Source organism: Molossus molossus, unplaced genomic scaffold (assembly GCF_014108415.1).
Source record: "Molossus molossus isolate mMolMol1 unplaced genomic scaffold, mMolMol1.p scaffold_m16_p_1, whole genome shotgun sequence".
NCBI classification, from domain to species: Eukaryota; Metazoa; Chordata; class Mammalia; order Chiroptera; family Molossidae; genus Molossus; species Molossus molossus.
Genome location: NW_023425344.1, coordinates 226,576,349 through 226,590,030, shown reverse-complemented (window position 1 = coordinate 226,590,030; position 13,682 = coordinate 226,576,349). Strand labels below are relative to the sequence as shown.

The 13,682-nt window shown below is 43.0% G+C and overlaps 1 protein-coding gene across 1 annotated transcript; it reads right to left on the bottom strand.

Annotated features, from left to right (window-relative positions):
- Positions 1 to 12,711: 12,711 nt before the first annotated feature.
- LOC118619288 (acyl-coenzyme A thioesterase 1-like) lies at positions 12,712 to 13,682 on the bottom strand. The gene is made up of 2 exons (XM_036245975.1): positions 13,595 to 13,682; positions 12,712 to 13,322 (listed from the first exon to the last, which is right to left on the bottom strand). Exons 1-2 carry the CDS (start codon positions 13,655 to 13,657, stop codon positions 12,747 to 12,749), a joined length of 639 nt encoding a protein of 212 aa, XP_036101868.1. The 5' UTR covers positions 13,658 to 13,682; the 3' UTR covers positions 12,712 to 12,746.

Here is a 13,682-nt window from a genome sequence, read left to right as displayed (position 1 = left end):
TCAGCTGATCTGGAGTGACGTTCCCTACTAAAGTTTAAAATTAAAATCTCCTTGTAACAATTGCCCTTCCCGTAAAAGGACTTGTAAAATTCCCTTTCCCTGCAGATTGCCTTTCCGCGTCCTCTTTGGACTACCTGCTGTAATTCTCCTGGCGATCCCACTGAGGCTGCCCAAGCTAAACTCGGCCGACTTTCTTCAGTTACCTTCCTCCAGGGTGTCAGAGGCAGCTGAAAACATAACATGTAGGTTTCACATAGCCGAGTCTTTTTACTCCCAACTTTCAAATTAGCCCAAAATTGTAAAATACAATTGCTGGAGTGTGGAGAAATGGGATGCAGTTAATACAGCCTTTCTGGAGGGCTGTTGGCAATAAGTATTAAAAGTGTCCGGTTTGGAGCATCCGTCCGTGGTCCAATGAGTGGTGGGTTGGATTCCTGTGGAGGGCATGTTCGGTCAGAGGGCCCTGCGGGAGACAACCAGTAGATGTGTCCCTCTCACCTCTCTCTCTCTCTCTCTCTCTCTCTCTCTCTCTCCTCTCTCTCTCTCTCTCTCTCTCCCCCTCCTACTCTATCTTTAGATGAATGGGAAAAAATGTCCTAGGTGAGAATTTAAAAAATAATAAAAGTGTGGAGGGTTCAGGCTGTGTGGCTCAGTGGATTGAGCCTTGTCCCATGGACTGAGAGGTCTGGGTTTGATTCCCAGTCAGGCCACATGGCTGGGTTGCAGGTTTGATCCCCAGTAGGGCTGTGCAGGAGGCAGGCATGCAGGAGACAACCAATTTGTTGTTTCTCACATTGATGTTTCTCTCTCTAAAAAAAAAAAATAATAAATCAAATAAAAGAAAAAAAATTCCAGCCCTGACTGGTTTGGCTCAGCAGTTAGAGCTTCGGCCTGCGGTCCAGAGAAACCTGCGTTCGGTTCCTGCTAAGGGCGCGTAACTCGGTGTCAGTTTGTCCCCAGCCCTGGTTGGTCCTGCGGATGGCAGCCACTAGATTTGTCCCTTTCACGTCGATGTTTCTCTCTCTTCCTCTCTCTCCTTCCCACTCTATCTGAACAAAAAATGGAAAAATGTCCTCAGGTGAAGATAAAAAAATAAAGAAAAAATTCCAGCCCTGGCCGATTTGGCTCAGCGGTTGGAGCATCAGCCTGCGGACCAGAGAGTCCCGATGTTTCTCTCTCTTTCCTCCCCCCTCCCCCCCGGCTCTCCCTCCTGCTCTATCTGAAGATAAATGCAAAAATGTCCTGGGGGAGGATAAAAAAATAACAAACAAACATATTTTTTTAAAAATTCCTGCTTATCTTTAAAAGGTCTGAGGTGGCGGGAGGTCACATCCATCACGCAAGGCCAATGTAGAGCAAAATGGCTTAATTGCATACACCTAGGTGCAGGCGGGCTGAGCTGAGAAGGATGCAGCCTCGAATTAGGGTTTGGGTGTCGGTTATATACCCTCCTTTTAGTTTCCGGCAGTTCTGCTGATGTACTTTATCTGGCCATTGTCCACCTTGCAGTAGGGCTGGTCTGGTATCTCGTCCAGCATCTGCTGGGTTATCCATTGCCTTGCAGACAATCCAGATAAACTTTATTCCATACTCAACAAAAGGCTGAGCCAAGGTCATGCAAGCAACACAATTTCCACAGTTTCCGCCTTTTGCAAACTTTTACCTATACCCTTTAAAACATTACTAACCCTTTCAATCTTAAAAAAAAAAGTGTGGATGAAAAAGGGGCCACATACTAAACCTGACAAGCTCAGGGGAGGACTGCATGCGGCCTTACAAACTGAGTCCAAAAGTAACCATATACAATGGTTTGAAATAGAAACTTTCTAAATAAAAGCAGGTTGTGGCAGGTAGTCTTGTCCTAGGCCAGTATTGACCCTGAACAAGGTCAATCTTTACTTTAGCTGAGCCTGTCTATTGTCTTTTTGCATCTAGGATAGCATACCTTTGGAATAGTGGGTTAATACCTCCCCCTTTTTTTTTCCAGACTCCTCAGGGCACAACCACTGCACTAGAGCAGAAACTACAAATCCCTTCTGTTATTGTTATAGTGCTAATTGTTGACTGTTAGCTATCCTATACCCACAGATGTAAAAGATGTGTCTGTTTTATTTTAATCCAATCCCAGAGATGTCTCTGCTTTGCTTTCTCTTGTCTCGCTAATCTATCACCAATGAATTTCATGGAACCCCCTTAGGTATTGCCCTTTGATTCTGATGTATAAAATAAGTGGTAAAACTGCCATTTTCTGGAGAATTTTCTCAATCCCTTGAGATTTTTTCTCCTGGCAATTGTTGTCAGTTTGCCTCAAATAAACTCATAAAAAATTCTTACAGTTTGGGACGTTTCTTACACTGACACAAGCTTTCAAAACTTTGCACCTCTGGCCCTGGCTGGTTTGGCTCAGCGGTTTGAGTGTCGGCCCACGAACCAAAGGGTTGCAGGTTTGATTGGGTTGCAGGTTCAATCCAGGGACCCAGTCAGGGTCCTGGGGGAGGCAGCCAATCAATGTGTCTCTCTCACATCGATGTTTCTCTGTCTCCCTCCCTCCCATTCTATCTATATAAAAAAAAAAAAAAAAAAAATCAATGGAGCCCTGGCCAGTTTGGCTCAGCGGTTGGAGCGTCGGCCTGTGGTCCAGAGAGACCGGGGTTCAGTTCCCGCTAAGGGCACGTACTCCGGTTGCAGTTTGTCCCCGGTCCTGGTTGGGTGGTGCGGGTGGCAACCACTCGATGAATCCCTTTCACGTTGATGTTTCTCTCTCTCTCCCTCCCACTCTATCTGAACAAAAACCAAAAAAATGTCCTCGAGTGAGGATGGAAATAAAAAAAATCAATGGAAAAATATCCTTAGGTCCTCGGGGATTAACAAAATATAAACAAACAAAAAAATACTGCACCTCTGTAACTCATCAGTTCCACTTCTAGGACTTCATCCTGAAGAAATAATCACACAGGTGCACACAGATATATGTTCAAAAAAAATTTTTTTTTTCTTTATTGATGTTAGAGAGAGAGAGGAAGGGAGAGGGAGAGATAGAAACATCGACGAGAGAGAACATCCACTGGCCTCCTCCTACACAGTCCCACTGGGGTTTGGGCCCACAACATGGGCATGTGCCCTCACCAAGAATTGAACTGGTGACCTCTTGGTGCATGGGTCGACGCTCAGCCACTAAGCCACACCGGCCAGGCTATGTTCAAATTTTTATTTTACTTTAACATTTTTTAATTAAATTAATTAATTTATTTTATTTTATTATTTTATATTTTATCCTCACCTGAGAACATTTTTCCATTCTTATTCAGAAAGAGCAGGAGGGAGAGACAGAGAAAAACATTGACGTGAAAGGGACACATCAAGTGGTCGCTTCCTGCATGACCCCAACCAGGGCCAGGGACAAATCACAACCAAGGTTCGTGCCCTTGACTGGAATCCAACCTGCGACTCACTGGTCCGTGGGCCAACACTCTAACCGCTGAGCCAAACCAGCCAGGGTCTATGTTCAAAATTTTTATAGTAAAAAGAAAACAACCCAAATGTCAACAAAAGAGAATTGGTATTGTTGATCACCCAAACAATGAAATAATATACTTCCATTAAAGATGTTGCTGGGGCCCTGGCCAGTTTGGCTCAGCAGTTAGAGTATGGGCCTGCAGACCAGAGAGTCAGTTCAGTTCTCGCTAAGGGCACGTACCTCGGTTGCACTTTGTCCCTGGTCCCAGTTGGGGGTGTGTGGGTAGCAACCAGTCGATGTGTCTTTCTCACATCCATGTTTCTCTCTCTCTTCCCCCCTCTCTCCCTCCTGCTCTATCTGAAGATATATACAAAAATGTCCTCGGGTGAGGATAAAAAAATAAAAATGTTGCTGGGCCCTGGTCAATGTGGCTAAGTAGTTAGAGTGTCGGCCCTCAGACCAAAGGGTCTTGGATTTGATTTCTGGTCAAGGGCATGTACCTGGGCTGCGGGTTCGATATCTGGCCTCAGTAGGGGTGCATGCAGGAAGCAACCAATCAATGTGTCTCTCTCACATAGATGTTTCTCTCTCCCCTCACTCCCTTCCACTTTCTAAAAATGAATGGAAAAAATATCCTGGAGTAAGGATTGAAAATAGTAAACGTTGCTGAAATGCATCTATTGACATGCATAGTCATGATGTGTTAATTTAAAATGCAAGTTACCGCCCTGGCCGGTTTGGTTCAGCGGTTAGAGCATCAGCCTGCGGTCCAGAGAGACCCGGGTTCGGTTCCCACTAAGAGCATGTACCTCGGTTGCAGTTTGTTCCCAGCCCTGGTTGGGTCATGCGGGTGGCAACCACTCCATGTGTCCCTTTCATGCTGATGTTTCTCTCTCTCTCTCTCTCTCTCTCTTCCTCTCTCTCCCTCCCACTCTCTCTGAACAAAAAACAAAAAAATGTCCTCGAGTGAGGATAAAAAATAAAATAAAATGCAAGTTACCAAACAAAATGGTGTGATTCCTCTTAAAAATTATATATAGCACAGATATACATAAGAAAACTTAAAAGATATTATGAGGGTTTAATGTTTGTTACAGAGTGAACTGTGTGCCCTCAGAATTCATGTGTTGAAGTCCTAACCCCCAATGTGACTGTATGTATTTGGAGATAGGGCCTTTAAGGAGGTAATTACAGTTAAAAGAGGCCATAAGAGAGGCCACAAGAGTAGTAGAGCCCTAATCCAGTAGGACTGATGTCCTTATAAGAAGAGGAACAGACACCAGAAGTAGTTTGCACAGAGGAAATACCATATGAGGATGAAACCCAACACAATGGGTCCCAAGGCTGCCTGTCACTACTTGAGCCAAACTAAGCAGAGACAGGGATAAATCATATATGAGCGTTTATTCCAATAATGCCAGCAATATGGAGAGAGCAGCAGGTCATCCTGTAAATCCTGCTCTAACGCTTCCTATTAGCCAACTGGTTATATAGAGATAAGTATGAAACTGCATGCAAGGGGGAAGTGCTTTGGGGTCCCTGGTCCATGAGTCTCCTTCCAGGATCTTGAGGTCCAATAACAAGGTAGTTAATTTTCTGTGATGTTAAAACAGCTCCGCCTGTTCCTGGGACCTGAAAATGGTCAGCATTCCTGGAGCAACTCCTGGGGTGGGGTGGGGGGTGGGGGTCAGGGTCCAGGCACAGCGACAAAATCGAAATGTGTCCTGTCCTTTGTTTGTTCTCAAAATGTATTTAAGAGAATAATAGAATAATAGAGAACTAATTATAGTGGGGTACTAGCCATAGTTAAACATGTTAAACATAAGAAATGTTAAACATCCTTGCTCTGTTAATCATAATTGCTTTGTTCTGATTAAAGAAAGCCTATTCTGACCTGGCTGGAAGTTGTGCACCCTGGGAGTTTGCTTCAGAAACGCTGTCCATTCTCCTTATCTAAGAACAAGGGAAAACTGCTCAATATCATGGAAAGACTAACAACCTTGGAGCCCTGGAGGCAAACCACCCTTCCTAGTCTCCAGCCCACATTCCCCAGTGCATTCCTGCCCCAGGCCTGTGATGTGTAACTGGTTTTACCCGTTGTGATCCTTTTTTTTATCCTCGGGTGAGGACATTTTTTCCATTTTTTTTTTTTTTTTTTTTTGTTCAGATAGAGTGGAGGGAGAGAGGAAGAGAAAGAGAGAGAGAAACATCGAATGTGAAAGAGACACATCGAATGGCTGCCATCCACACAACCCAACCAGGGCTGGGGACAAACTGCAACCGAGGTATGTGCCCTTAGCGGGAACCGAACCTGGGTCTCTCTGGACCTCAGGCTGAGGCTCTAACAGCTGAGCCAAACTGGCCAGGGCTGCTTCTTCTTTTTTTTTTTTGCCTATCTGCCCTTCCCCACATGGCTACCCAATATAAGCCACTGGCTATTGAGGGAATGCAGAGCAGATTTTTCAGGGATAACCCACTGCTCGCCCATCTTGCTGATAATATTGGAATAAATGCTCATATACAATCCACCTTGTCTCTACTTAATTGGCTCAAGTAGTGACAGGCAGCCCAGACCCATTCGTTGTCCGGTTTCATTTTCTTTTCTGAGTAATGGACCATCTGAGCTCTAAGGCATCTTATCTTCTTTACAGCCCTGTTTTTCTTCTTGCAGCACATCCTCCAGTTTCCCAGAGGCTGTAAGAAAACCTCTTATCTATAATTAGTAAAGTGAATAATCATTAAATAACTATGGTCCTATTCCTATTACATGCCCTTCCCCCTATCAAGGACACAGTGAGAAGGTGGTAATCTGCAAGCCAAGGAGAGAGGCCTCACCCAAAACCAACCCTGTTCATGGACTTCCAGCCTCCAGTAATATGAGAAAATAAGTTCTGTTATTTAAGCCACCAGTCTGTGGTATTTTGTTATGGCAACCTGAGCAGGCAAATACAATGTTCACTTTGCTTGTCTATTTTTTAAGTGTTCTATAATGTGGATGTTTTAAATTTTGAAATAAGAAATAAATTTCATTTTGAAATTTGAACCACATTTATAAAACTAGGAAAAAGTAGAATTTTTATTGGAGAAAATAAAAATGTATATTTATAAGATATCCAACTTTTGCTGTTGTGTGATAGGTAGGCAGACAGGAACAAAGCAAGGACAATGGGCCAGATACAGAAGGTCACCAGGGTGGAAAGCCCTGGATGCCTAGCAATGGGCAAAACAGGGAAGACAAGGACCTTGCCCCCAGGGTAGCCTTTCCTCCCCTAGTATATCATAGTCAAGTGTTTTGTTTTTGTTTTGTTTTTTAATCCTCACCCAAGGACATTTTTTGATATTTTGTTCAGATAGAGTGGGAGAAAGAGAGAGAGAAAAACATCGATGTGAAAGGGACACATCAAGTGGTCACCACCCACACGACCCAACCAGGGCTGGGGACAAACTGCAACCGAGGTACATGCCCTTAGCGGGAACCGAACCTGGGTCCCTCTGGACCACAGGTCCAACGCTCTAACCGCCGAGCCAAACCAGCCAGGACGATAGTCAAGTGTTTAAATTCCCTGACCTTTCAGAAGAGGAGGCCAGGGGGGAAGAAAGAAATAAACCACAGAATTTATATGCATGTATGCCTAACCATGGACATAGACAACAATGCTGGGGACAGGGTATAAGGGAGGATCGGGAGGAGGGTGTCAATGGGGGGAAAAGGAGAAACATCTGTAACAAAAATAAATTAAAAAATTAAAAATTAAATCCCCTGACCTTTCCTCCCCCGTCATGTGTCATGTCCCTAGTCACACAGTAGACCTTCTTAGAGGAGGAACAAGGGGCTTAAGGTGGCCTGATGCAACTCCCATGCTGGCCCTTGCACAACCACTCCCTTAAGCGTTAACCCTAGAGATAACATCTAGGCCTCAGTTGCGTTTCTGCTCCAGGCCCAGAAAAGCAGCAAAACCAGACAAGCAATGCCATGGCTGACATCAGGACCAGCTGCATTGAGTAATGACCCACTGCCCTGATGCCAATCAATCAGCAGAAACCAGGACCCTGAAAGGACACACCTGGAAAGCTGACGACTTTTATTGGGATCCACTCTGGAGACCTCCAGCTAAATACCTTCAAGAAGGAGGGCTCCCCTCCTGGGATCACAGCCAAGCCTTTCCCCTTGCCCTCTTTTTCCCCTTGGGCATAATACCTTTAACTTTCTTTTCCCTAAATTTCTACTGCCTCTGTAACTTGTTTCCTGAGCCCACAGCCAGCTGGTCCCTTTCCTACCTCTGTGACTTTTTATTATTATTATTTTTTTATTGATTTTTAGAGAGAGAAGAAGGGAGAGGGAGAGAGAGATAGAAACATAGATGAGCCCTGGCCGGTTTGGCTCAGCGGTTAGAGTATGGGCCTGCGGACCAGACAGAGAGTCCCAGGTTCAGTTCCCACTAAGGGCACATCCCTCAGTTGCAGTTTGTCCCTGGTCCCGGTTGGGGGTGTGTGGGTGGCAACCAGTTGATGTGTCTCTCTCACATCAATGTTTCTCTCTCTCTTTCTCTCTTCCTCCCTCCTGTTCTATCTGAAGATAAATGCAAAAAAATTATAATAATAAATAATGTAGCCCGGCTTGTGTGGCTCAGTGGTTGAGCATCAACCCAGGCACCAAGAGGTCATCGGTTTAATTCCTGGTCAGGGCACATGCCCAGGTTGTGGGCCTGGTCCCCAGTGGGGGACATACAGGAGGGGGCCAATCGATGTTCTCTCTCATCAATGGTTCTACATTTAAAAAAATTTTTTTTCTTTATTGATTTTAGAGAGACAGAAACATTGTTCTACTTCCTCCTTGTCATGAATATCTTTTTTATTTCATCCTCACCCAAGGACATTTTTCCATTTTTGTTCAGATAGAGTGGGAGGGAGAGAGGAAGAGAGAGAGAGAGAGAAACATCGACGTGAAAAAAGACACATCAAGTGGCTGCCTCCCATACAACCTCAACCGGGGCCAGGAACAAACTGTAACCGAGGTACGTGCCCTTAGCGGGAATCAAACCTGGGTCTCTCTGGACCATGGGCCGACGCTTTAACCGATGAGCCAAACTGGCCAGGGCATGAATATCTTTTTTTGTACCAGTATATAAACTATTTACCACTATAAAAAGATAAATTTTCTTGTCTCTGAAAATTAATTCACAATATCTTGGTACATTTCCTATCAAGTACATTTTGAGTTTTACATCCTCAAAAGTTAAAAATACTCACAACAGGGGGCTCCTACTTCACATTTTCCTAAATTCTCTCAAACAAACAGCATCTGGACTCAGCGAGCCCCATCCCTATCACTAAATGGTCCCAGGCTCAGCACTAGAAGCAGCCAGCTTTCGTTCACAGCTTGGTATTGCCTGGGCACCTCCAAGACTAGCACAAGCAGCAGCCTTCGGCAGATCACTTTGTAGCTTATGCCCGGTGGTCCTGGGTAGAACACAGGCAGTGGCTGACCTTGCCCCAGAGCCAGCACACCCAGTGGACAGCTTCAGACCATGTAGAAGCACCACCACCCAACCATCTCCACAAGAGACACACTCAAAGAGTGGATTCAGAGGGTACCAGAGTCCTGCTGAAGTACGTCTTGCTCTGTGTGGTGGGCCCCTACACAGCTAATCATCCAAGGTAGTCAGAGGTCAGTGGTCAATGAGCACAGCCAGTCCTTGGAGCTGATCAGCCTGAGTAAATCCCTCCAGTTGACATGTCAACAGCAATCAAAACTCAATTACAACAGAAGGGTGTACAGTCCACACTAGGGGTGCACCTTGAGGGCTCAGCTGGTGTGACCAGGGAGGTTGTGCAATTGGACCTACAGGACACCTACTACAATAGGCCATCCTAGGAAGCCCAGGAGACATAGTAACTCTACCTAATACATAGAAACAAACACAGGGAGGCAGCCAAAATAAGGAGACAAAGATACATGTCCCAAATGAAATAACAGAACAAAATTCCAGAAAAAGAACCAAATAAAATGGAGATAAACAGTCTAATAGATGCAGAGTTCAAAACACTGGTTATATGGATGCTCAAGGAACTTATTGAGAACTTAAAGGAACTTAGTGAGGACCTCAAGAGCATAAAAAAAGACCAGTCAAGAAATGAAGATGCACTACCCTGGCCGGTTTGGCTCAGTGGTTAAAGCGTCAGCCGAAGGACCACTGAGTCGTGGGTTTGATTCCGGTCAAGGGCACGTACCTCCGTTGTGGTTTGGCCCTGGCCCTGGTCGAGGTCATGCAGGAGGCAACCAGTCAATGTGGCTCTATCACATTGATGTTTCTCTCTGTCTCTCTCTCTCTCTCTCCCCCTCCATCCCTCCCACTCTATCTGATGATAAATAGAAAAATATCCTCGGGTAAGGAATTAAAAAAAAAAGACATGAAGGAGGCACTAACTGAAATAAAAAATAATTTACAGGGATTCAATAGTAGAGTAAGTGAAGCCAAAAAGCAAACCATTGATTTGGAATATAGGGAAGCAAAAAACACCCAATCAGAACAGCAAAAAGAAAAAAAAATCCCCAAAACATGAGGATAGTATAAGGAGCCTCTGGGACAACTTCAAGTGTACCGACATTTACATCATGCCAGATGGGAAGGAGGTTGGAGGGATGAGCAAAAAAGGTGAAGGGATTAAGAAGCACAAATGGTTGTTAGACTGCTGAACCTCAAAGGGAAGAAGGGGGCAGGAAGAGATAAACCAAAGAATTTATATGCATATAAGCATAACCAATGGACACAGACATAGTGTGGGGGAAGGCAGGAGGAGCTGGGAGAGGGGAGGAGGGGGTCAATGGAGAAAAATGGTAGATATCTATAACACATTCAACAATAAAGAGAAGTTTACAAAAATATTCACACAAGGAAAGAAAAAAGAATTATATAACTTGGATCCTTTCTTTGTTCTTTAAAACTCTGCAAAATGACAAAATAGATTCCAAAAGCTGTTCACCAGAGAATATGGCTTTGGATCCATTTGCTCTTATTGCTGGCCTGGATAACAGAAAGTTAAGATAAAGGTTAAAATTATTATTACAACAGTGTCCCCAAATTCAGAAAATCTAGCAGACCTTTTGAAAAGTATAGGTAATATACATAGTTTGAAATGACAGAAAACCAGATATATTAAGAAGTCTTTAATTTTAAGCAAGAAGGTGAATTGAATAAAAGAGAAAATGTCACAGTTAAATAATTAGAGATTTAGCAAAATAGCTCAAAGTAACATACCTTAAAATAAAATAAAAAAGAATTTATCACCTAATAGTCATTAATTCTTAAGATTATTAAGTCAAGAGGTTCATGAATTCAAATTAGATTGAGCATTGTATCAAATTTCAATAGTCAATTTCACAAATCATGATTCTCATTACAATTATTTGCTAAAACTAATTTTTACCCTCACTGTTTTTGGTCTGTTTTAAAATAATCCTTTTTAAAATCTTACATGAATAACCCCAAAATTAGGAGTGTGTGTGTGTAAAGTATGTATACATACATACTTTTGTTTGGGGGGGGGGTACGTGCCCCTAGCGGAAACCAAAACCGGGACTCTCTGGTCTGCAGGCCGACAAGCCAAACCGGCCAGGGCCATACATACTTTTTCATTGATGTTAATAATTTGAAACATATCCAATTTTAAAATAATGTTAATTTGGGGGGAACTATTTTTTTTAAATGTTTTATTAATTTATTTTTGTTACAGATGTTTCTCCTTTCCCCCCCATTGACACCCTCCTCCCGACCCCCAGCCTTGGGGGAACTATTAATACTACAAATTAGGGTGACAACACTTCATTTCTCCCAAGAAGAACCCAAAACATAGTTCTGACCAGAAGATCCACTGATCAACCAAAATCAAAGACTAGTAATTAATATCTTTTTTTTTTCCCCCTCAAGTATGTGGAAAAAAATTACTAGGCCAGAACTTTTGATATCTTGTAATTCTATGCAATTTTATTTTATTTTTTTGCATTTATCTTCAGATAGAGCTGGAAGGAGAGATGGAGAAAGAGAGAGAGAAACATCAATGTGAGAGAGACACATCGACTGGCTGCCACCCACACAATCCCATGGGGCCGGGGACAAACTGCAACCAAGGTACTTGCCCTTAGCAGAAACTGAACCCGGGACTCTCTGGTCCGCGGGCTGTCGCTCTAACCGCTAAGCCAAACTGGCCAGGGCAATTCTACGCATATTTTAAAGTTTAGAATAAAAACTCAGAACTTCAGGTAAGATTATTTTATTTTATTATTATTTTTTTTTCCTATTTATTTTCAGGTAGAGAGAGAGAAAGAGAGAGAAACATCGGCATGAGAGGGACACATCGACTGGTTGCCTCCCATGTGACCCTGACCAGGGTATGGGACGAACTGCAACCTAGGTAAGTGCCTTTGGCTGGAATCGAACCCAGGGCTCATTGATCCAAGGGCCGATGCTCTACCGCTGAGCCAAACTGGCCAGGGCCAGGTAAGATTATTTTAATAAGTTAAGACTCACTTAATAAATTGTAATTAAATTTTGGTGAAGGTGGTGGAAGGTAGAAAGGATGAGCTCTGTCTTCCCCTCAGATAATTACAGTGTCTACATGGGACTAGAACCTGGAATCTGCCTATTTTAAAATATATTTTTGAAACCAAGTGTGAAGAAAAGCTTTTGTAAAGTATAAATACAGAGATAAGGGAACTGTAAAGAATCAAAGTGTTTCTCAGTAACTGGTTGCCATTTTTAAAGCAGTATCTTAGGGTTTCTAACTTTTCTTAAAGATCCTAGAATGGGTGGCAACTGGAAAAAAAAATCAAAATCTGATTAACAACAGAAAAGATTCTATGAGTTCAGTCTAACAACAATTAGCCTCCAAGTTATCTTATTAGAATTCACTCCAGCCTTGGACTATTACTAGCCAGGGGTCTATATTCATGTGTTTATCTTGTTCAAAACAGTTTTAAAACCTCGAGGATAGATATAGCAAACTAATTATTCTACACCAGTTTTTAAAATCCTTGGAAGGGTGGGTAAGTGGCAGATTGAAAACTGGTTTTCACTTAGGAATTACCTTGAGTTCAAGCTCAAATACAGCAAATATGGAGAAACATGCACAGTACCAAAGCTACAGGCTTTGATGAACTTGAAGTGAGTATTTCTACTTCTTTTAAAAACTTGCAGATGCCATGAGAAGTCCAGATCTCAGTCATCATTTGTCAAAAATATTCAATTTGTTCTGAGCACATTCTAAATTTGACTGTCCAGTTTGTAAGCCTTTACCCTAGATGCAAGTGCAAAAACTCCAAGATCTTCTTCCAAGACTCAATCTGAGCAACAGCGTGAGCTTTGAGCTGCCCACCTCCTAAAACAGGCACCCCCAATACAGGGTCCAGGGCTGCCGAGAAAAAAGGGCTATAAGGGGGATCTATTCTGTGGCCAGCATTAGGGTAGCTTAAAAGAGTGAAATTTGTCTTCCCGTGCTTTGTGAGGTGCTTCACAGCTATGTCAGCATAAACAGAGCTCTTCCAATGTCTGTCATCCTCTCCAATGATAAAAAGGATATGGGCACAGGCTTTTTCAAGAGGGATACGGCTTTCCTGATAGGCTGGATCCAAAGGATCCTCCAGAGCTTCTTTAACATCGTATACCCCTGAACTGGTTGCAGAGATTTTGTTCAGGTTAAAAGGTAGTCCTGGCAGTATTAATCTACCACATGTGAGGGCAGCGGCTGTGTTAGAGATGCAGCCATTGATGCTCACAACTGCAGCTATATTTGGGAGAAAGCTAGCCATGGAAAGTGCCAACTCTGCCCCTTTGCCAGAACCAATCACTCCAATGTTCGGACCTTTGACCTAAAGATTGAAGAAAAAGACAAACAAGGAGAGAGAAAAAGAAAAAGAAAGAATGATAGTTAATGGGGTCATAAAAGCCCTCAATATAAAGAAAAGTCTTTTATATATTTATCAGATAGTTTGCTTATTTATTTATCCATTAATTCTTTAATTCATTCAATAGGTATTTGTTATAGATATCTTCCAACCCGTTAGTACCACTTTCTATATTCACTCTCTCCTAGCACTAATGATTTTATTTTAAACACATTTCTCTCTAGCACCTCACTCACCTTTGGATGACTTTGCACAAATTTAGCTGCCTCCTCAAAGTAATCTAAATTTAAGTCTTTCATGATTGGAGGTAGATCTTCATAGCCA

Bases quoted from the DNA above. Each gene is read 5' to 3' on its own strand.
- LOC118619288 (XM_036245975.1), bottom strand. From the start codon at position 13,657: ATGAAAGACTTAAATTTAGATTACTTTGAGGAGGCAGCTAAATTTGTG. The intron at 13,323-13,594 runs GTGAGTGAGGTG...TTCAATCTTTAG, and splicing joins TTGTGCAAAGTCATCCAAAG to GTCAAAGGTCCGAACATTGG.